This window comes from Oculina patagonica, chromosome 12 (assembly GCF_052425735.1).
Source record: "Oculina patagonica isolate OP01 chromosome 12, crgOcupat, whole genome shotgun sequence".
Classification (NCBI taxonomy): Eukaryota; Metazoa; Cnidaria; class Anthozoa; order Scleractinia; family Oculinidae; genus Oculina; species Oculina patagonica.
In genome coordinates, this window is record NC_135769.1 from 13,056,887 (window position 1) to 13,080,869 (window position 23,983).

The window sequence follows — 23,983 nt, forward strand, 5'->3', positions numbered from 1 at the left end:
GCATATTAGGTAAGTAATTATATATTTGTATTCATTTTCTATTATAGAAGAGTTTTTTAAGCATTTTCTGTGTAGCAACCCGCCACGTTTAACTAAAGATACATGCCGACTGCTAAGGCTGAAATGATTAAAGACGAAATACAGTGGACCATCCGCTACCCATGCATGGCCACCTCTTGTAAGTTATGTTCCCAGCTTTTACATAACATGTTTTTAAAACCTCCCTTAGCTGTAACCCTCTCTTAATTAAGTGGATACTTTTCCGGAATCTGAGCTTGTTGGATATGATTATGACCATGATGGTGCCATGTGCCTCGTTGGTTATTTAGTTTTATCATCTCGTTAGGTTCAGATAAATTTTTCTGGCGGAATTTCGAGTACAATTTGATGCGTAAGGTAGCGGGAATTCTTCTGCTGAATCCCGCATTTTTCGAGAAGAAAAATTAAGCAGAATTGGACAGAACCTGAAAAAATCCGTTACACAAAAGATATGTTAAAAATAATGAAATAATTAAAACTTATCCAAAATACCTTGTGATTTGCATGTCCCATTTCTTAGCGTTAAAAATGAAACGCATTAAAAAACGCACTCCCGAACATAATTATCACAGAGGCATGAAAAGCGCTCACCTAGTCACATTTTACAATTTTGGTTTACACAACGACAATTGTTCTGCAAAATTTGAGCAGAACTGGAGCCGAGTTAGGTCGCCTGAGCACAATGTTGATCAGAAAACGCGACTTTTACGGGCATTGCAGGCTGACACAATACTCCAAATTTCGAGCAGAATTTACCCAAACCTACATCTTGTATCCCATGCACGCTCATGGAATAGTTTTTAATGAGCTTCTGTTATGTTACTTATGTTATCATATCGTATCGCATCGAAATATCTTGTCTTATCCTTCCTCTCAATTTTTCTCTTATCTTAAACTTTGTTTTAAGTGATTCTTGGGAAGCTAGTCAAACTTCACGCGCTCTAAGGACGGTTACATGTAATCTCGAGTGAAGATCTTGCCCTGTTTTCCATTCTTGATGAGATTAAACGTTTGGTTGAGTTCTTGGATCTTATTCTCAAGATCTTGCAGCTTCTCGTGACTTATGCAATCCTTGTCAAGGCCGTTTTTCGTAAGTGAAATTGAAAGATTTTCTTGTCGCCCTGTAAATAACAAAATGTTATCACTTCTTAGCAAAGTTGTTAAATACAAGATCTACGTTATCAATTCCTTTTGGCATTTTCTGATCAGTTTGAAATGTCTTGGGAGTATCAATATTCCTCTTTTGTCACTTGAAGCCTGATAATAATAATAATAATAATAATAATAATAATAATAATAATAATAATTTTTTTACAAGTTAAAAATTTAAAAATTCTAATAATAATAATAATAATAATAATAATGATATTTAAAAAAAAACTCATATAACAACAATTTTATTTCACATAATATTTAAAAAAAGGTACACACGAGGATAAAAAGGTTATAAAAGTTAACTATAATAATAATAATAATAATTATAATAATAAAAAAGCTCTAGGCGCTTTAAAATAATTTTAATAATCTACAAAAACAACTACTGGAAGTACAATATAAAAATCATAAATATTTAGACTACGAGCAGTCCCTATTTTTTCGCAGAGTCTGTCAAGCTTGAAGCGATTTTTTTTCGAAGAGTTCGTCGAGCTTATAGCGAAAAAAATTTACGCGCGGGGGAGGAAGAGGCGGGGCGAGGCGAGAAGCGAAAAAAATAGGGACTACCCGCAAAGCCACAGTGTTTGAATTATGCGTTGCTCTCACAAAACAAAAATATGATTGGCTAACGCTTGGAGCGTTGACAGCAAGATGTCAATACGTTTTCAACACTTGCATGTCATATTGCGAAGCGATGAGAGCGGGAGCTTTTGAGTAATAATAATAATAATAATAATCATTTCTATAGCGCTATTTAGCTACTCTTTCGAAGCGGCTTTACAATCACTATGAGCTCTCGAAACGGCTTCTGGTCTTACCGGGAATAAACAAATTTAAACAAACAGAAGCGCTTTAAACACTTACATCAAGCTGCCTTTACATTAAGCTTTAGCCCATTAAGAGGTGAATCAGTGTAAAAAAAATAAACATTGCTGGAACTGTATAAATCGCCAGAGATAAACTTTGCAGACGATTCATCAAAAAAGATTTGCGTTTGATGCGTACGTGACAAACCCAACTAAGTGAAGCGGTGTCAATTGACAGTACGTCAAAATGCGGAAATATTATTGGACACGACAAATTAGATTTGAAAATCACTCGGCCGTGAAAGGTCAAACACTGTGGCTTTGCGGGTAGTCCCGCATCGCCTCGCCCCGCCTCCTCCCCCCGCGCGTAATTTTTTTCGCTATAAGCTCGACGAACTCTTCGAAAAAAATTTTGCTTCAAGCTCCACGGACTCTGCGAAAAAATAGGGACTGCTCGTACTCTAATAAATATTCGCTACAATGAGCTGTATAAAACTTTACAATTTAAAATGCGCATAAAGGTAATTAAAAGATAAAAATAGTTAAGATTTTTTTTTTTAATTCAAAAAAAGTTGAGTGTTATCTCGACAAAATTCTACATGATTCATTATCATATTCCACTATTCAATCATTAAACAACATCATAATCATCGGGAAATATTTTTGGATCTTTAACACAGCGCCACCGATTATTCCAAAGTAGCTTTTCCTTTCGATTTTAAAAGTTTTAAACGAGTTTAAATTCAAAATCGGCGCCACAGTAGTTATTTGAGTGCATTTCTACCAGATCGATTGGCGTCGGTTTACTGAAAACATTAAGCATTAATTCCAGCACAATTTGTTTGAAGAACATCTCAAAGTATGACAAGTGTGATTTAATATCGATAGGTAACTTTTAAATGATGATCGATTTTGTTTATTTATTTTATTATTTTATTTAATTATTTCACTTCGTTTACTTATGAAGTATGTTTTGGAGTAAAACAAACCTCTTTTAGTTCGTAGACAGTTAAATTTATGGTACACGTCCCAGGCTCCTCCGGCCATCATTAAGAGGGCGGTTACTCCCAAACATGTAAAAATCGCAGGAAGATACAGCAAACCTTCAGGATCGAATAAGTTGACTTGACTGTCGTCTTTGTTTTCAAATTCACTCTGAAGGATGGAAAACGTTAATCAAGGTTTGCGAGGTGCTACATTTTTCTCTATTTCCAGAAAAAACCACCGTAGCGTATTTTGAAAATTTGACGTTCCAGCGTTAGCCCTTCGTCGGAGCAGAGTCGTCGTCAGAGCAAAGACGCTGGGCTAACGATCGAAACGTCAGCTTTTAAAAATTTGCTACGGCAATTTATTAAGCTTTATTAACTTTGTTGAAAATCAACTAAGTGTTCTTGGTGAAAAACTTAATTTGTTTCAGGGAAATAAGAAGTATGTATAATAACGGTATATTATCGCCAGTTGTAATATGATGCGGGATTCCGATAAATAGGCACTCGACCAGTATGTGTGTGTACTGACTATGAAGCTGTCGACACTATGCTATCATGCACGTTATGTAATGCCATGTGTCTAAGAATTAATGAATAATTACATTATGTCAAGGGGAATGACTGCAGGCACTCCCGTTCTATTTTCCTTCCCTTGTGCGGTGACACGCACGTTACTACACAAAACGAAGGGTCCAGAATTTCAACAGTCTGATAATTTCTTGTAATAACTGTTTATGAGCGACAGAAAAGATACGTATGCATTGCGGACCTATGCCTTACTTTACCATGAAAACTATAAAACAGTACGAAGTACTAACCGATAAAGATTGCTGAAGAAATATCTCAGCGTGCTCATATAAATCGAACTCCTGGGTGTACCTCTTTTCAAGAAAGCACTCAGCCAATTGTTTGTCCTTGACGCGAACGCCATATTCCAAATTTTTCTGTTGAATGACTTCCTGAACTTTGAGTTTACTGGTTGGATAATTACTTTTGAAGTGAACGAGGAAATAAGCGTCCATCAAAGCTCCTGTGGAAAAATAATTCACAGTATTGTGACCAATAGTTTTTGCTCAGAGACTTGTGGTAGCTACTTGGAAAATATAATAGAGATTCGCATCACAATTTAGATCATGTAAGAATATAGTTCCCAGTTACAACATCATGTTTTTTTTAAATTAAATTGTATAACGCTCTTTTAAAGACACATAATGATTCGCATTTAGGAAGTTCCCACAGGTAAAGATTTCTCGGAGGCTGTGTATGTATATGTATGAGAATGCCATTATCTGTACTCGGAATACATGCAAGCAGGAAGCGTATGGTCTTGCAGCCAATCAGATTCTTTTAGCACAAAACTTGCATGGAATGTGAAACAGAATATATTGGTGTTCAGATATTCTTGAAGTCACTTTAAAAAGAACCAATCAGGCTTGCTTCAAATGTGATAGTTCGACCCATTATCACCTTGGAATTGACCACTTTCTAGATGTGTATGAATTTCACGTGCTGTTTGCACTCCTGTACATTAAACAAAACAAAACAACAAGAATTAATGGTGCATGAAAATACGTAAGTTAGCTTTAGCAAAATAAATTTTAGAAGAATTTTCCAAAACATAGCATTTCGCTGAAACACTTACTTCGAACAAGCAACAGTGAACGATACCACTGCTCATAATACCTTTCGAAATTGTTGCATACGCTTTTACGCTACTCAACAACTACTCTCGCTGCATAAAGCGTTGTCGAAACCTCTTGAAACATGACAGCGGATATTAAAGTTAGCAAAAGTAAAAGAAATCGCAATGTAAACTTCAAGATCAAAAGTAGCCTTATAAAGCAAACGCTAGCACATAGTCTAGTGCATTACCTACAGTAAGGAACTTTTATTACTTTGATTACTTTGATTACTACACTAAAACACACGCTACCAAAACTATTACTTCAACAATCTACTTAGCAATACTAAACAAAGGTTGAATCATTACGATAAAGTTGACTCAGTGTTGACATATTAAAGTTTCTCACGTGTAAGATTGGCCTGATGTTGGAATCCTGTTATGCTCTCAATGGAACCGACAAGCGTTACAACCTGATCACAGATGACAGCATGGACAAAATAAGAAATAACGCAGTATACTTAATTTTCTTAAACTTTAACTTGCACAAAACACCAAATATTCTATTCTTTTTCAGAATTGAATAGTAAGCCACGTTTGACGAGGCATTTTCTTAAATTACATGCCATCTCAAGCCGGAGCCTCCGCAGGCAATATAGAAATGAAGTAAAGATAGATTTTTCCCCCAAGCCAATCATTCTCGACAAGACGATTATGCGAGGAAAAGACCTTTGAGGTTATTTCTATTTTTTTCAATGAAAGAAACATTGATAATTAATAATTATCGTTAATTTAATAATATTTTTTTAATTAAAGAAACATCCCCTGCCTCATCTGACCTGTACAGTATACCGTGAGCATTAAAGCTTTGAATCCTATTTTAGATCTACCAACCTTTGCTCCTGGTAAATTAACTTTAGTTTCCAGAGAAAGAGTTGTTAGAGAAGAAGTCAAAGTTGCTGTGAAAATGGAGATTATAACCATTCCCACTAAAATCCACATGACTGCAAAGAGGCGACCTCCAATTGACTTTGGATAACGATCTCCATAACTGTAAAAATAGTAATTAATGATGAAAAAAGATTTTGTTCTCCCTTTAACCGAGTGCATTTATAAAGATCATTATAGTACAGCTTTTTCAGTCAGCAAAATCAAACCACGTTATTAACCAGTGCAGTCCCACAATCTGTCACTTCACATGCTTTAAGGCCAAACTTATTATAACTGACAAATTAAATTACAAATGGCTCAACGTTTAAACGACTTATACCAAGAGGTAATAGGGAACTTAAACAAGCTACGTGAACGAGATCGTCACCCGGGGATCGTCACCAAACAAAAAGGTTTAATAAGCAGAATAATAACTCTGAACGTGCATTTTGAATCTTGGTACATTTCTTGGCCGTTCTCTACAAAACAACAATTTGGAGTGACCAAATTAATTGCGTATTTTGGAGAACGTGAACGTTTTTCTTTAATGGCTACATTATGCAAACAAAATACAAAACAAACCTTGGTTTTACTTACCCTACTGTTGTCATAGAAACAAAGGCCCACCAGAAACCTTCCCACGTGCCTTTGGTAAACATTGAAGGAAAGTTGTCGGGATTTTTCCTGGTCTCCTAGCAACATGTACGCATTATACTTGTTATTTGTTAGTGTGAAAATATAGTTCAAAGATTTTTTTACTGCCAGGGACTTTTTTGTAACGAAGAAATTAATGTTTTGTTTACTGTTTTTTTTATTTTTAAAAAATCTTGTTTGTTCCAGTTTTGCCAAGAAAGACATTCGCAATACTGGAATGGAGCAGACATTGTTACAATTCAGAAGATGTAAAATTTTGATAAAATATTCTTTTTTGTTTCCTTCACTCATTTAATAGTTTGTTAACTTTGTTTCGTAAAGTAACTCGTGATAATAAACTGATTGTCAAGAAATGTGCGCCCACCCTCCCCTTCAAATTTGAAACGACATCACTACTATTCGCAGGCGATCGCCGACGACTCTCTATTCGAAAAATATAACTTAACTTATTTATGACGTTACATGAAAATGGTGCAAATACAGATACTTCGTGTGAAAACTGAATTAACTTCTTATTAGAATTTATAGGGTATTTACACTGCAAGACATACAATGAATTTTACGTTCAAACTAGATCATGTGCGCTTTCGACTTTGCCATGGTTTACCGTTCAGCTAATCACATTGTATGCACAATCAAATAAAAACCTGGGCATATATTCATCGTCGAAGATGAAAAAAAAGAAAACCTGAAAACTGATTGAAACACCATAATATTGAACTTACCAATGACCAGGCGATGATTCCAGCAAGCAATGAGAAAATAAGTATTAGAACCAGAACAGGCCAAGTAGCAAGTAGCGGCTTGATGATTCGCCACGACTGCTCACTTTTGGTGCTTTTGACAACTACAAACGCTATTCCAGTTTGTGGCAACATGGGCACAAAATTTCTTTGACCGCTGTTTATGTTGTAATCGGCCTCAAGATTAATTATAACTGGAAGATTTAAGTCCGGCTCTTCAGCTGAGCTGTTGTACACCAAATTACTGCTGAGTCGGCAACATTCATCTAACATCATCTGAAGGAAAGCTGTCAAAATAGACACAAATAAAAGCGTTCATCGCGCATAATTCCATGATTCTTTATCATGATCTATTTTAAATGAGAAACAAGTTTAAATAATGGTTTCCATATCAAAGAAGTTGGGAATCACAGCTTATTTAAATAAACAAAACATAAACAAGGAAAAAAAAGAAAGATAGAAAAAGTAATAACAACAATAGAATATTGCAGTTCATAAATCTCAAATGCATTACTTGGAAAAAGTCCATCAAATTCGTTTGTGGAGTTTTTTTTTGCTTCCACATAAGGAGGTCGTTCAAGAATCTTGTTCCACTGGACTGTAAGCGAGTGAGGACAGTCGATAGTACCGAACCCCTCTTCGCGATCGCTTGCCTCTGAAGCACTTAACAAAACTCCAAATAAGACAGACAAGGCCAAACTGTAAAGCGGACGGATAGCACCCGAACACCAAGCCATGCAGAGCTGTTTAGTGGAAACTTGCTGGTAGCTATGAAGTAAGATTCTGCAATTAAATTGAAAGAGACTATAATCACAAAATTTGACAGACCAAATACAAATTTCTGGCTCAAGAGCGGATGACTGACTCTAAAGAAATATTGCAGCCGATTATTTGTTTCAAAAGCAAACAGATCTTTTGTTGGCACGTCACCGATATCTTCACAAATTGAACACCCTTCGAGCAATTGTTTGTTTAGTTTTCTTTATTACATTCTAGGCTTCGATTATACATCCTCACGTCAATAAAATAAAATACTTGTTTGTTCTCGTTCAAAGGATCCGTTCCTAACACGAATTGAATGATTCAACCGTTAATTCGACCATGAATCTAAAACAGGCACTGGTCGTCTGGTCCTGCAGGGGGCCAACATGGGGCTGGATACTAGGCATTCTAACATTGTGTTGGGACGTTGGGGGAATAGCTGAGCTAACCGGCAAGAGGCACCCGGCAAGAGTCTGCACTGCAAAGGCTTTTATTGTAGAATTTCAACTGCTACAAGTTTCCACTCACGGAAACCTTAGTCATCAACAATATAGCTCAATTGTAGATATATGTTTGGGTGCGAATCTCGGTTACCTTGAATAATTCGAAACACTTACGAGATTTACTTGAAAAAGCGACTACAAACAAATAAACCTACATGAAAAACCAACATAAAGAGCCAAGAGCCAATGACAAATGCAGCGGAACTAAAACTAACAGAACACGAAACTATAATGTGATCTTTCATGGAGGTCTAAACCAAGGTCAGTAGATAAACTCAAGCATGGAAGATATTTTTTCGAGCCAAGAACTCTAAATAAACTTGAAGCTGTCGAAATTTGCAAAGTGTTTAACCATCATCACGATATAACAGTTTTGTCCAAGATTGTAAAAGGTCACTATTTGATTAATATTTAAAATAATCTGAATGTTTGGTTATGCTAAACTACTTCTGTATTTTAAAGATTCGTACAAATAAGCAGGATGATACTACAATTCTCTACACGGAAATGAAATGCAGTTATTGAGGCAGAACAGAACTGAAAATACAAGGAGTTTTCAATCAAAAAAGAAAACTTAAAACTTGAGTACATTGTCAGAAAAAAAACAATTTCATCGTGCGTTTGTGACCTTAATTGTTAATTTAGTTCATGTTTCGTACAGCCACACTACTTGACACTACAACAGGCAATGGCACGCTGCCTGGCGAATTCTATGTTCTATATCTAAAATACTTAACAAAACGTTTCACGGAAATTAATTTTTATCCCAATGCAGCTGAAAAGCTTAAATTTTGTACGAAACCACGCCCAATTTTGTATCCATAAAGAGGACCGCTCGACACGTACGCGATTTGAAAAGTCGCTATTTTCGACTTTTTCCAGTACGTTATGTAATTTCCCCTCTACTTTTGACAAATAGTAGAGGAGACGTATGTTCCTCTCCGTTTGAACTGTAGTGGCAAATTAATTAATAGTAGAGGGGAAACGTTTTTACAAGCATAAAAAGTTTCCTCTTTCTTCAATAAAAATAAAAAAAAAACACTGCGGTGACAAACACTTCAAGACAACGCATGTCGGAAAAACTTTGATTTTTTTTTAAATCAAAGTTCCTAAAGAGGCAATGTCATGGTTTATTAAGTCAATTTTTTGATTACCTTAAAATTGAAGGACACCTCAAAATAATAATTTCTGACAGAGAAAAACAACAAAGGAGTAAAAAACGGCGAAAATAACCAAGAATGGTTTCGAATGATAAAAATTAAGACAAATATCGAACGACAAATTTGAAAAACTTTGCCAATTTTTTCAGAATGTGTTGTCCGTGACGTAGCTCCACGTAACATTTCGTATGCTACAACTTACATCTTCAGACCATTTCGTTTCGTTTCTTGTTTTATTTTCATATAGAACGTCGATCAATTTACTGGTTATATAAATGTAAGTTTACCTAATGCAAACAATGTTTTTAAACAAATTTGAATGGATCTTAATCTTGATCCAATTCCAGTTGAAAAACTCATATTTTAAAAGAAACCGAAAAAGAGATGATAATTCTTGTGATCTTGTTCACTAAAAAATGAAGGACGCTTGCGTAGGCGGGTTTAACATCTCGTCGCGTAGAAATTTAATTGTTCTGTGGTAACAATTTTATTTTGACAAAACAGGTTACGATACGGATTACAATTAGTTTTCTAATTTACAACATTCCCTGTTCTTACAGAAGTCAGGCTTATGCAGGATTTCTTCAAAAATGAATATATTTTTGCCCTTTTGAATTCATTTCTTGTATTTAAGGAATGTCAACCTTAAATACGTTTCTTTCGTATGTCCACTTATTGGAAATTAGTAATAATATTTACAATATAGCCGGTGAATACGCGCGATAGACTGAATTAATTTTAAAAAGAATTATTATGTCAAAAGAAGCCAGCTTAAGCTTATAGAGGCCCTGTAACCCCGATGCGCAAATTGTTTGTCGATTTCGCCTTTATTCATTTGGTTGTTGTGTCTTTTATGCAGCACGTTTTCATCAGAAACGCTATACTTGTTTAAATGGAAGTGAGGCAGTGCCAAAGCGACAGAGAAAGAAAGAATCAATGAAGTTTATTGCTCATCTCTAGAGTGGCAAAGCCGCCACTGCGCAAAATTGATTGGAAATTTAATATTAAGCAAAACAAACGCTTAGAGGTAAGGAATATTTTTAGCCATAAACTTAAGATAGACCACTTCACTTCGAAAATCGATCGAAATCAATCAAAAATCAGCGGTGGTTTTAACAGTTTTCTAAGAAAGAAGGAAATCCAATAATTGAAAATATGAATGAAATGGTATCTTCGCTTATCTACGTATGAACACGTCACCGAAGAAAAAAAAAATCAAATTAACCTTCCCTTTACTGATCTTCGATTCCGTATATTTTTGACTGCCATAAGCGGGGGCGTCCTGTCGTATGTTTTGTGTTTATGTTTTGTTCTATAACAAAATAAAACACTTAAAATTTGAGGTCTAGAAAAGCAGCTTAATGCCCACGTCTCGGGCATCCACTAGCAGCTTTGCTGGATCTCAAGCGCGCCATTTTTTGTTATAGAACATCAGTGGAAAACCATCTACTTTTTGCAGCTGTATTTGGTAAACTTGGAAATAAATTATTTGCCGGACTAAAGGCCGGGACTAAAGCTAGGTTCACGCAAACTGAAAACTGATTGCTTGGCTTACATCACTTGATTACCTTGTTTGAACTGTAGTTTAGGTTTTAGACAATGACTTGAGAACTTAATCGAGTAGTTTTCTTAAAATGAACGAAAAATTGTAGATAGGAAGCATAAAAAGCGTCAAGTGCTGCTGTTGTGGTAGACATCCGTGGTTCGAAGCGCAGCACCGTTCCTACCGCAACAAGACAATAGAAACGTCACTTTATGAAAGTACAAGTAGTACAAAATAAAAACCTACCTTTTGTGAGTTACAAAAATGCTGGGCGGTAAAGGCAACTATATCGTTGTTTTAAGCTCTCGTTTGGGATGAATTAGTCAAGTTTGACATTAAGGTTATACATTAATTTTTAATTTGTCCTACCGGGAGTGCGTTTGCGTCACAAAGGGGAAAGAAGAGTCTGATTAAAGCTTACCAAAATTCAATCAGTCCACAAAATTTAATCTGTTGGTGGTTTTCATTTGACTCGTCAAAATTATAATATCTAAACGGTTTATTCTACAGATATACACATACTATTCTCGACATAAACATCAATCTCTGTGCAAAGTTAAGTATCGATTCAGGGCATACTTAATACTGTAATTTTCCCAAAACTACAATTTTGGACGTTTTTTTCTACCTACTAAATAGCTTGAAAAAGATAAAAATTGAAAATAATTGTTACCTGTTAATTGCATTGTGACAAAAGTTTGATTGATTGATTGTGAATGTTGTAAATAATTTCATCTCAGTTAAGTGTTTAATTTTAATTTTAATGAAATAAGCGCTGTAGCCTAGTATGTTCTGCCAAATGTTCCTATGCTTGTGTCGATGGTCTGCAAAACTACGAGCAGCTTGTAATTGCTTTCGCCAGCATAGTGAGGATCATGAAATATCGACCAATCTCCACATACTATTAAACTGGTAGGTGTTTTCCCCAAGATTTCTGTTATTTTCGCTCCGCTAAGAAAACGGACCACCTATAGAGCAACTAATTTGGGCCTCGCAACATCAAAGGTTTTGCCCCATCCAGCAGTTGCTCGGTGCTCGCATTTTTTAGGATAGGAACAGATCTTCACCTTTCCTTACGCCTGTTAAAACGTTCAGAGCAGGCTTACAATATTTTCGTTATTACGCTTGGTAAACTCTAGAATTCCTTACCTGATTGCATACGCGTATTTCTCCTACTTTTGAAAAACCTTTAATTTCTAAGCAGAATGCTGTAATTTTTGCAAGAACCGCTAGTTAGAGTGTCAACATTTCTGCCTTACTGTCGATCATCTGGCCTGCTTATAATTTTTGAGAATTTGTATATATATTTTATAAGTAACTTATGTAAATATTTTTATTTATACTTAGATTAGTTGGATTCATGGATTCATATTTTTTATTAGATTAGTTTAATTTATTTAATTTATATAATTTATTTTTCTTCGGAGATATTAGCAGTTTTACCATCTTTTGAATTCGAGGTTAAAAAAATTTGCAGATTAAATGATTGACAAATACAAGCGACAAGGAATTAAACGAGCTTTCTACCTGTACAATGCAGAAAATGTACCAAAGAGAGTGTAGACGGTCAGATAAACCAAATTTTATAAATACTTATCGAAGCTAACAATTTATGACTAGACAGAAGGAATCGAATAACATACACCATCTTGTTGTTTCTTGTTCAACTGATCTTCAATTTGTAAATTTAAGCCTTCACGCCATTGTTTAGGTAAACTGAAAATCCCTTTAATCCGCCCCGATCTGATCAAGCAGATTGTAGCTTTATTATAGGTCACTTATCCTGCTTAATCTTGCAAAATATCGTCTGATTTTAGCAAACTCGCCTCTTGGTATCAGAGAATCCGCCGATTCCGCAGGATGACTTTTAATTAACCGGGATTTGTGAGCCAATCAGAAAGCTACATATGCAATAACCGAGGTCAAGAATTTGCTAGTTTTTGTTAAAAAGTTAAACATTTTACATTTTGCGTTAACAGCTGCATTACATTGAAAAAATACGTCTCTGAATTTCTGCTCAAAGACACATGGCCTTTCAACCATCTTTCAACTTTTTCTGGATGTTTGGTCGAATCTGATCTGTTTTGAAATATATTGTTAAACTACAAAAAGGAAAGTTTCTACTTGAAAAATAAGAAGCTTTGTTAAATCTGTATCATCGTCGTATGATTATTATTCATAGAAAGAAAAATTTAAGGGGAAATATTCTGTTAAATTTTTTGGTAGAAAACGCACAAAAATGGAATAAAAGTGAATGTTTAAAATTGATTTGTTTTTGTGTTATTCTAATATATTGAATTTCATCTCCTCGTGGAGGGTGTTACTCTTAATTTCAAGAGTTCATTGTTTCGACACTCAGTAACACTTTTACGATAATCTTTGTTTTAGATCAAATTATTAATATTTGTAAGTTTGGTTTCACATCAGAACAAGCAGCTTTGATTATCACCCGAACGTTTTTAATAAATAGGTTTCTTTTTCATTTAAACCTATAACACTTTTGTTTATTTAGTACCGGAGTGACGCTGATTTTGTCGTCAAGAAAGATAATGAGGTTTACCTAAACCTTCTTGGAATAGTTAGTACTTAACAATATTTATTTTTGTCGAATTTGGCCTTTTCCGAAGGAAACCATTACAAACCTTGTTTAACTGCAAGAAAACTAAGCAATTGGATATATTAATAGTTAGTATCTTGTGTCTTGTTAATATCTAGTATTTTTCCTGGCGATTTTTAAACTCAAGTTATTCTCAATGTTTTCTTGCTTTCAAAAAAAATATTTTCCTTTACAGGTAAAAAAAAAAAAACCGGCGAAAAACGTTTTACCAGTGAAAATAAAAAATAATTCGATGCAAATTTATTCAAATCAAATTTGAATGCAAGAATGCAAGTCAGATATGCGGTCAAAAAGAAAGTAACTTTCTACTAGTAAACATCATTTATGTTATGCACACAGTATTCATTACAGCCGGGACTTTCCTGAAACTTTTTCCCCTTTCGTTAACGATTTTTGTTTTGTTTTGTTTAGCCTAGGGTACTTGGTGTTGCCGAAACTACTGTTGGTTAGCTATTGTGGTGTAGTTTGAATTTTTTGTTTTACGTCATTTCTTGATGACACTAAATTTCTTCAGTTTATCAAAAAAAATTGCAATTTGCTTTTTATCAGTAAATACAGTACTGGGCCATGGCCAGTTTGTTCAAAGAATGCTGAGCACCAGATAAATCACTATCTAGTGGGTAGTATAGTTTGTTTTAAACGCTTATCCACTGAATAGTGATTTATCCGCCGGTTGATAGCTTTATCTATTTTACCTTCTGAACAGCCATGTAAACTTCACCAACGTGTCAGAAATATTTACCATAGAAAGAAAGAAAAATTCTTACATTGACTAGAAGAGCAAGGCTGTCAAAACCTTACTAAGTGGGCAACCGGCTTTGGAAACTGAGGTTAAAAATCTTCGCCAGGCAATTCAGTTCCACAGAACGTTCATTTTAGAGGACTTTGATCCAGATGAATGTCCAGAAATTTATAGTGAAATCATATAACAGCCCATGTTTGTGAAGCGTTTTCGGTTTTTTTCTTTAAGGCCCGTCGGCATTAATTAACGCTTTAGAGGTTCCAGACAAATTAAAAAGAGGAGGTCAATTTAAATTTGGTGTGCTTTTATTTTGCTTATTCATCATTATATATTTATCTTCATAACAATAGCTCTGATGAACTTCGCAAAATAAATGTGACCTTAATGGCAGTAAATTGATTTTACGAGCCATTAAACTGCCATTCTTAGTTTTAACAACGGATAATTTAAAATCGGGATTTTATCAACAAAACCTGGACTGACCATTTTTGTCCGTTTGATGGATCGTGATACTTTAGTTTTAGTGAGTTATTCCTGAGTATTACCTGCACGAAATGATAACCTTAATTTATGATTAAAAGTTCACATCAATTGCACACCAGTGATATTGGTTGTTGGAGAAATATTGTAGAAATTAAGCGATTTACATCTTAATAGTCTTTGTGGCGTTTTGTATACCCCTTACTGAAAAGGTTGTTATCAATGTTTTCATGCATTATTTTATCAGATTTGATAAAACGTGATTTGTTTTCAAAACAATTCGTGATAAATGGAAAAGATATCGATTCATTACACCGTTTGACTTATAAGAATAGGTGTTTACCGGTCGGAACGGTATATGGAAATAAATCTCAGCTCTGAAGCAAAGATGTTATACCATCTCTCTTATTTAGTAGTCTGACTGTCTTTTCGATGTAGAGCTACCAAATGTTACGCCATGCATATCACATGAATATAACCTCTACTTCAACGATCAGAACTTACTTTCAAATGAGATTCCATGGTCTTCCTTAAGTCGGTCCACTGAATAGCTATCATTTCTTCCGAGGAGACTTAACAACGAAACTCCGACTCATGAATTGCTCAAAGCGGATTTTGTTTTGTAGTCTGAATTTCAGCCGTCTTCTCTGGTCGCTTACTTTCGAAGAGCAGTTTTCAATTAGTTGTAAAACCAAAAAAATCTTCAATCACAAAGACAGCCTCAAATGACATGCGGAGGGGGGGAAGGGGGGGGGTTTTTTGGGGGACAAAAAAAAAAAAAAAAAATAACTAAAGATGTCTGAACCAAAAAGCTGCTATCAAAGTCATTAAATACCGCTAGGTGACGTCAGTACTCGAAAACCGGGTAGCGATTTTGATTGGTTGAATTAAAAAAACATTCGACCGTGATTCAATATGTGTAGTTGTCAGTTGTTTTCAGTGTGAACGGTATTGATAAGCGCTGCAAAACCCTAAGAAGACTCAATTTATAAGGGTTTTGCACGGGAACAAAACAATTTTGTTAAGGAGGTATAAATTCCAATGTTTTCTGAGTGAAATTGACTCACACTGTTGCTGTGTTATTTTTTGTTGTTTCCCAGCTCCTCAGGTCGATTTAAGCGATTTCGTTGAGTTACTGATTTTCGAAGATTTCAAACACGTATATTTAACAATTATAAACTGTACTTACTGGAGGCTCGATATATTCCATATAAATGGTCAAAACGCCAGCGAATTTACACCAGCATGCATAATCTCCGATAATTTCTTTTTTCTTTCGTTAACCCTCGGGTTCTGAGTGCTTTTTTGAAGTGTAGAAAAATCCTCTCAAGTACGCTGGTGGAAATCCATCTTTGTGGAATATATCAAGCTTCAAGTGGGGTGCTGAAGAAATTTCATTTGTGGGGAACCTCTTTGCGCCATGGCATCTCGAGTGAGCGGGACAGGACGCCTGGTTGTTTAATGGACTGAAATTCCCGGGATTTTTGGTTGACTGGTAAGCAACCCAGGTATATAAGAGCAAATCAGTTCAGTCATAGTAGAGGAGACTATGGTTCAGTCGATTATAATCTTATGCATTTCATGTCAGGTTTCTACTAAAACAATTTTCTTCCCTTTACTCACGCACAAATTGGTGACCTCGACAGAATCTTTTCCCCATTAATAAAAGGAAAAGCGACATGACGTCATCGAACGGCACTAGACTTGTAATGGGTATTTGGTTCAGACTTCTTTCTAGGGTGTATTAATGCGACCTGAGAAGCGGGCTTGTCGTTTTGCGGATTTGGCTGGGTGTTACCGAGTAACCGCAATTAAATAATGTCACCTGCCATTAACATGCATAACCGAACGCTAACGACGGGGGGCCGAACCACAGCACGGAAAGCTCTGATTTCCAAAGAGCTTGTTTTGCGTCAGACGATTTCAGTGCACTATGCAAGTTGTCCTTGGGTGACAATACGTTAAACCGATTCTGAATGAAATCTACGAGCAATACTGATCAGGGTTGGGGTGTCATGCTAATGACACAAAAAACAAAACATAGAATCTAATATATCAATACAGTTGGTGTTCGCGGGCGTAAATATGTATTTGGCCCGACTCAGGCTCTGAGAAAGGAACACTGTTATGATAATTTCAGAAGACATTTAGAAATAAAAGAGAGTAAGCCTTTCTTGAACACTGCCGTTTCGAGTTCTAAATGTTTACAAAACTTGCCAGAGAACCGCAACATTTGTGAAAACAGTCTTTGCTCTAGAGTTTTCTTGCAAGGAAAATTACGAAATTCTGTAGACAGTTCAAAAATAGTCTTTATGAGGTGAGGTGTTAAAATTAATTGTGCGTTTAACTGAGCTGGCAGTTTGGCATAATTGCCTGAACTGAGCGAGCTTCGCTCGACCAAGACAAACTTAATCAGGCTTACAGTTTGCCGCCTTCGAGTTTCTGCAATTCCTCTTAATGTAGCTGAGAAGTCTGAGAATCTGATTTCCGGTTAGGCTTTTCAGCCATTTTGTCGTTATAAAGCTCAAAAACCGTTTGTTCTGGAGTTGCACTTGGAATCACCTCGAGTCCAACGGTACTAGTGAAGTGAAGAAGGCACAGAGAGCCCAGTAAGAAAGTAATCAAGAAAGTGGCGAGAACAGTTGGATGATTTCCAATTCTGATTGACTGGCTATATTTTTGTTATATATTCTAAAAATACGAAATTCTGTAGACAGTTCAAAAATAGTCTTTATGAGGTGAGGTGTTAAAATTAATTGTGCGTTTAACTGAACTGGCAGTTTGCAAAATTGCCTGAACTGAGCGAGCTTCGCTCGACCAAGACAAACTTAATACTTACAGTTTGCCGCCTTCGAGTTTCTGCAATTCCTCTTAATGTAGCTGAGAAGTCTGAGAATATGATTTCCGGTTAGGCTTTTCAGCCATTTTGTCGTTATATTGCTCAAAAACCGTTTGTTCTGGAGTTGCACTTGGAATCACCTCGAGTCCAACGGTACTTGAAGTGAAGAAGGCAACAGAGAGCCCAGTAAGAAAGTAATCAAGAAAGTGGCGAGAACAGTTGGATGATTTCCAATTCTGATTGACTGGCTATATTTTTAATCGGGCGTGGCCGATTTAAGGTTTACCCTTTGGTCGTCCTAGAGCGTAGTCTCCTGGCGCGGCCAAAAAGACGGGGATAGCTCGGGGTTGCTACAAAACCGCTACGGGTGACGCATACCGCAATGGTTTTCATTTTAGTTTTGACAGGAAATCGTTGCAGGCACACTTGGTCGACTTTTGGGTTAATGTGTAATCAGGTTGTGTTTTTTTGCTTCGGCGGAAGGACAGAGAAAAAAGCTTACGGTGCAAAGTACAGTATGGGGCCCAGTTCTCGGCCACTTTTGACGTAAACTTGTATTTCTTACCTCAGAAGAACCGCAGGAACTTGAAATTTCTCGCAGAGCTAGCTACATTATTCAGCTTTTTGGTGTAAAGCTATCGACCGGTCAAAAATTAATTTGCCCGAGCAATAATAAAAATAAAAGCTCCATTTGTGGGCCCAGTTCTCGGCCACCTTGGCCCAGTTCTCGGCAACTTTTGACGTAAACTTGTATTTCTTACCTCAGAAGAACCGCAGGAACTTGAAATTTCTCCCAGAGCTAGCTACATTATTCAGCTTTTTGGTGTAAAGCTATCGACCGGTCAAAAATTAATTTGCCCGAGCAATAATAAAAATAAAAGCTCCATTTGTGGGCCCAGTTCTCGGCCACCTTGGCCCAGCTCTCGGCCACTTTTGACGTAAACTTGTATTTCTTACCTCAGAAGAACCGCAGGAACTTGAAATTTCTCCCAGAGCTAGCTACATTATTCAGCTTTTTGGTGTAAAGCTATCGACCGGTCAAAAATTAATTTGCCCGAGCAATAATAAAAATAAAAGCTCCATTTGTGGGCCCAGTTCTCGGCCACCTTGGCCCAGTTCTCAGCCACTAAAGCGTTCTACTTAAAAAATCTCAATTAATTTTCACAGTCATAAATCACTCTTAAACCTATTTTACTATAAAACTTAGAGATAAATTGAACTTTATTTTTAAAACATTTATTTCTTCATTCTGGCAGCAGCAGATGAAATTATATTAAAAACCAAGCGCTAAGCTGTGATAGCGAGAAGGGTGGCCGAGAACTGGCAAATACGCAAACGTCGCAAGAAAAAATTTCGAATAAATTAAGACCAAAAAATACAACGGTTCAACGAAAAGTTAACTAAAGCAGAAAGCTGAATTATTCTACGTTTCACATGCCAAAAATTAGCTCGTATGGTGGGGGCTTTTGGATAAAATACGAATTTAACTACATCCATGAATTTGGAGCCGTAAACAAACAACTACCTCCGCGTAAACTCGACGTGTGAGCTTTCTATATCGAATGAACGATCAAACTCAAGATACTTAAAGCACATGAATCAGTCTATCGTTTGAAGGAAATACCTTTTCTTTTGATCAACTGGAGTGTGAAAAAACGCGTTAAACACAAAGTGGCCGAGAACTGGACCCGGCCGAGAACTGGGCCGATATATTCACCATGTGAAATTGCGCATTGACAATAATTATTTTAAATGAAAAAGGTACTATTGATGTCACGCATTTTTAGCAAATAGATGTTCTTTTTGATAGAATGGGGTGTGATCTGCGGTTTTTTGAGCCTGACTCCGCCGTACTTTTTTTATTTAGGAAGAACTGTGTCGATCATCGAAATTGTCGTCAAGTCGTTTGTCACAAAGAGTAGAATGTTTGTACAGCATTTTGGAATTATTTTAATTTGGTTAGTAAGACGCAAGAGAGCAAATGGAGTAGTATAAGGTGAATGAAAAGTTGATAAAGAAATGAAAAAAATGAATTATTCGAGAGGTCATAATAACGGCTCTTCAAATAATAGAAAGGTTCCTTTCTTTCTTATTTTGGTGAGGGAAGCTAAATAGTAGGTAAAGGATTTAAGATGATAAAAAATAAAAATATAAAGTTTTCAAAGATTATTTTCCTATTTGAAGCAGGATTTTAAAGTCTGTAAACGCTTTTTTGTGATACGGATCTTATTTAGTTTCGAACGCTCTAATTTTGAAAGTTAAAACAGGTTAAAACCGGGCGAAGTTTTTGAAGAAAGGTACGTGGTGGTCAAAAAAAAATTTAAAAGAATGATGTAGTAGCACGTAAGTGGAGGTCGGAGAGGGGTAGTGCGTGAGCTGGACCGGCGTATAACGGATGTTTTTTTACTGAAAGATACACTCGACGTTTAGTTAGCTTAGTCGGCTTGGGAAATATAAAAATGAATTTTAATATTAAATAGTAAGAACCCACTCTGATTGGAGTCTTGATCGCGCACCGCCGCGAAGGGAGGGTAGCAAAAAAATTGAGAAAGGGAAGAGGTGGAGAAAAGAAGGACCGGAAGGACTTTAGAGGGCGGATTGTTGAGGATGGATGGATAGTGGGATAGTAAAGCGGACTTGTAAACGCGGATAGTATACGCGGACTAGTATGGATTGTAAAAGGCGGATAGTAAACGCGGATAGTAAAGCGGCGTAGGATAGTAAAGCGGACTTGTAACGCGGACTTGTAAAACGAGGGTTGTTAAGCACGGACTTGTAGAACGCGGACACTAAACGGAAACTAAACGGTTTAGCGAGCGAAAAATTTGTGTTTGAAGCTCTTTTTTTCTTCGACGGCATATTTCTACTTTTTGAGCACCTAGTTTTTTGCGTGGAATTTTTCATAAGCACATGTTGTTCTGCAAACCCCTACTAAAACAACGGGATTGATGTATGAGTTGTGTGCATTTTCTTTTTTCCACTACTTGACGTCTGTTGAGTGCAGTCGTTTGTATTGCTCGCACGAGGTAGAACGGGGCCCGTTCAGAAATCAACAGTCAATCGTAAATAAAGGTGACGGGCCTACACGACTCCTACGTTCGTGACATTGGAATATTTGCCGTTAAATTTTAATTCCTTTCGACCTTTTTGCTTCTGACTTCTTTCTGAGGGTACTGTTTTAATTTGGGGGCAATATGTGGTAAATAAAGGTGACGGGCCTACACGACTCCTACGTTCGTGACATTAGAACATTTGCCGTTATATGTTCAAATTCGGTCTTTCGACTTATTTGCTTCTGACTTTTTCTGAGGTTACTTTTTTTTGAGAATTATGTATTGAAGAGAGCCGTAAGATATTGTGGCCAAGGAATTCAAGTGTCTAGAGGCGTTTTACAAGTCCGCGTTTTACTAGTCCAGTCCAGTCTACAAGTTAAAGACACATCAAGACCACCCCACTGTAATTGCCATAGCACAGACAAATTATATCAATTTATTTTTTTAAGAGAAAAAAGAACAAGGATTTTTCTTGCCAATGAACAATATGGATAAGCTTAAAAGACAGAATCAAAATAATATTCGAAATGACACCAGATTTATCCTTTTTCTTTCATACCTTTTAAAGGCTTGACATGTGATAACACCAACATAACACCAACAACAGTTTTACAGTGGGGAGAAGAAAAAAATGGAAACATCATCACACAGTTGACCCCCATGCAAAAACACTCCAGGATGTACGGGACTTTTGGTGTCCGTCTGCCAATTTCTAACTTCCAATTCCAATTTAAATTCACATTAAATTTTCAATTTTCTTAGTTTTAAATTTTACTATTCTTTTAAAAAAACTATCACCTGCCAAACATCCCCAAAAATCACTCAAAAAATTACAAAATACCGCAATACATAGATACATGGGATGAGTGAAGTTTCCTTGTATTCCTTGAAACACCAACAAGATATTTCCGTTTAAGGTGGCTGATAATGGTTTCAGTATTTCCCAGTCCTTATACTTTGGTTCAGGACTAAAAGCCTTCATCAATTGCTATTACAGTAATGGTATGAAACAAATGTTCAATCATTCATCAACAAGTTGTGATCATTTTCTTGACAATAGTAGTTCCCCGGTAAACAGTTGTAGTACTGTCCCATCAAAGTGCAATGCCTGGAAAATACCGAAAAGCACACGACCGTCAGGTGAAACCGCACCTTACAGTATTACCAATACACTGCACTTTGCTAAGTCAAACTTTACATTGTCTAGTCGTCTACTTCAATGTTTATTTGTATTGTGTGAGATACATTTATAAATTGAAACCATCATTCATTAAGTAATAATGCAATCTCGACAACGTTCTAGATATTATATTATGCACACTAATACAGCTCATGCAAGCCCTGTGACTTACACAAACACAGTCGGACTGAGTGCTACTTAAGTAACTGCTTCGTGGTTTCTGCTGTACTGAACCCTGCCTTTCAAGGCAAAGCGCCCGATTTTAAGCTTCTCAAGCTTCTCATTGTTCTTGTTGTTATATATTCTAGGCCGCAAAATACGCCACAATGTGCGATGAAATTATTATAATCACTTATAATGAGAATTATTGAATAATTCACTAATCTCCTAGCAGTTTATTCCTTTGTCACGCGCAGGCTCTTACCCAATGAAAAAAGAAAGAATGATACCAATGTTTAACAATCAACGTTAAGTTTGCTAATTACATATTTGAACTCAGTTTCGGTTCCGGAAAACTATATATTATATTTTCGGCATATTGGCATCAAAAAGGATGCCGCGAGTGTTTTCAATCACTCTTGCAGCCTAATCACCGATGAAAGGATTTTCCCAACAATTTAAAACATCAACGTATGGTGACGAGTAAAGTATTGATGATGGGGAAAGCTAGTGTCATATGACCCATACAAAATCAGCCGTCAGGAAAGTTCCCGCTCGAAATGAATGGCATCTGTCAACATAAGAAAATTGTGACATTAAGACAGTTTAAACAGCTGGCCATTCAGCGGGTAAAATCTGTGGTAAAATCTGCGGTAAAGCGCATAATATTTCTTGATTTGCAATTTAAGAAAATATTCTTTTGGTTTTGCGGCAAGAGATTTGCAGTTTTTAGTCAGGTTTTGCAACAATTAATTTTCCAATGGCTTTTCCTTGGACAGTGCGGTCCATGGATCGGAAGCACAGAATCATCAGAGAAATAAAAAGATACTCTGTCTTAATGGTCTTAGTAGAGGCAATTAGTCCGTGTTGTTTTTGACGCACATCATTGTAGACGTAATATACATCTAAGACATAGTATTCATATTCCAGATCAATGCGGCCTCAGATGTCAAAATCACGCTTAAGTTAAGCTAACGTAAGGCCTGAGAAATTATAAACTTCAATTACAAGAGGTCTATATTTTTTCTGTGTTTTCTTTCTTGTTTTATAAGACCACAAGTGGATATTACTGGATGGACTGTATCAGGATCCATGACAGTGATTTTGTTCAATGTAAGCTTTTTTTCTTTTTCAGTGATCACATTTTTGGCCAGAAGTCTGAGCTGATGGTGACGCAAGACAAGGTGGGATCTTTGTACCCTCTGATGATGCAGTCCAACGTGATGTAAGATAATGTTTAGTTGTTGAAAGAATGTAACTAAAGAGATGGCAAAAACTGATTTCACACGAGATAGCTCAAAGCGACTTGGATTAGGTATGCCAGTACAGTGATGACTTTTCTTGTGTTGTAAAAATGATGTTACGTCAGTTGAAACACGATGTGTTTAAACACGGCTCTTAGATCCGAGAGGATACCTGATCACATTACAGCAGACTGAGTGAGATTTCAGTCAATTATCTTGCCGTGTCTGATTCACGAGAAGCCCTTTTAACTTTTACTTCCAAGATAGCCTTGGATATTTAGAATGATTAACAAAAGCCATCTTATTTCACTGTCTACCAATAAATGCTCGCGGCAATCATAAAACACGTACCTTCTACAAGAAACTGACAGTGGATAATGATGATGGCGAGGAACTGCTGAATGTGAACTGACAGACAGTTGTATAGGAATTACATCGAATAGCTTTTCTTTATCTCTGTGGTCTGTTTCCAAAAAAACAAAATACCATTTCTAGTTACCACTACTTTAGAAAATTTCCTTAAAAATAAATGACATACTATTGGTCAGGATGTAAATTAGAGATAATGATTGCTTGGAAGTGTTTTTAGTTTGATTTTACCTTGGAATTAAATTAAATTTTTTTAAAGCACTTGGGTTTAGCTTATTGCCTTGACTTAAGTGCTTTTTATATTTAGTGCCATTGCTGTTATTGTTATTATTTGAAACGTGACGCTCCAATCTATAATTAGTGGAAAAAAGAAGACTTACTTGTAATAACGTTTA

The 23,983-nt window shown here is 36.2% G+C and overlaps 1 protein-coding gene across 3 annotated transcripts; it reads right to left on the bottom strand.

Annotated features, from left to right (window-relative positions):
• Positions 1 to 806: 806 nt before the first annotated feature.
• On the bottom strand, positions 807 to 23,653 carry LOC144631942 (uncharacterized). Of its 3 annotated transcripts, none has more exons than XM_078490521.1 (10): positions 23,571 to 23,653; positions 7,452 to 7,720; positions 6,920 to 7,224; positions 6,138 to 6,232; positions 5,505 to 5,661; positions 5,020 to 5,083; positions 4,457 to 4,510; positions 3,808 to 4,019; positions 2,990 to 3,155; positions 807 to 1,160 (listed from the first exon to the last, which is right to left on the bottom strand). In XM_078490521.1, exons 2-10 carry the CDS (start codon positions 7,672 to 7,674, stop codon positions 991 to 993), a joined length of 1,446 nt encoding a protein of 481 aa, XP_078346647.1. In that variant the 5' UTR covers positions 7,675 to 7,720; positions 23,571 to 23,653; the 3' UTR covers positions 807 to 990. The 3 variants fall into 3 exon arrangements, with proteins under 3 accessions (XP_078346647.1, XP_078346645.1, XP_078346646.1); XM_078490519.1 differs by lacking the exon at positions 23,571 to 23,653 and adding an exon at positions 17,167 to 17,373; XM_078490520.1 differs by lacking the exon at positions 23,571 to 23,653 and adding an exon at positions 11,152 to 11,239.
• Between the last annotated feature and the right edge of the window lie 330 nt (positions 23,654 to 23,983).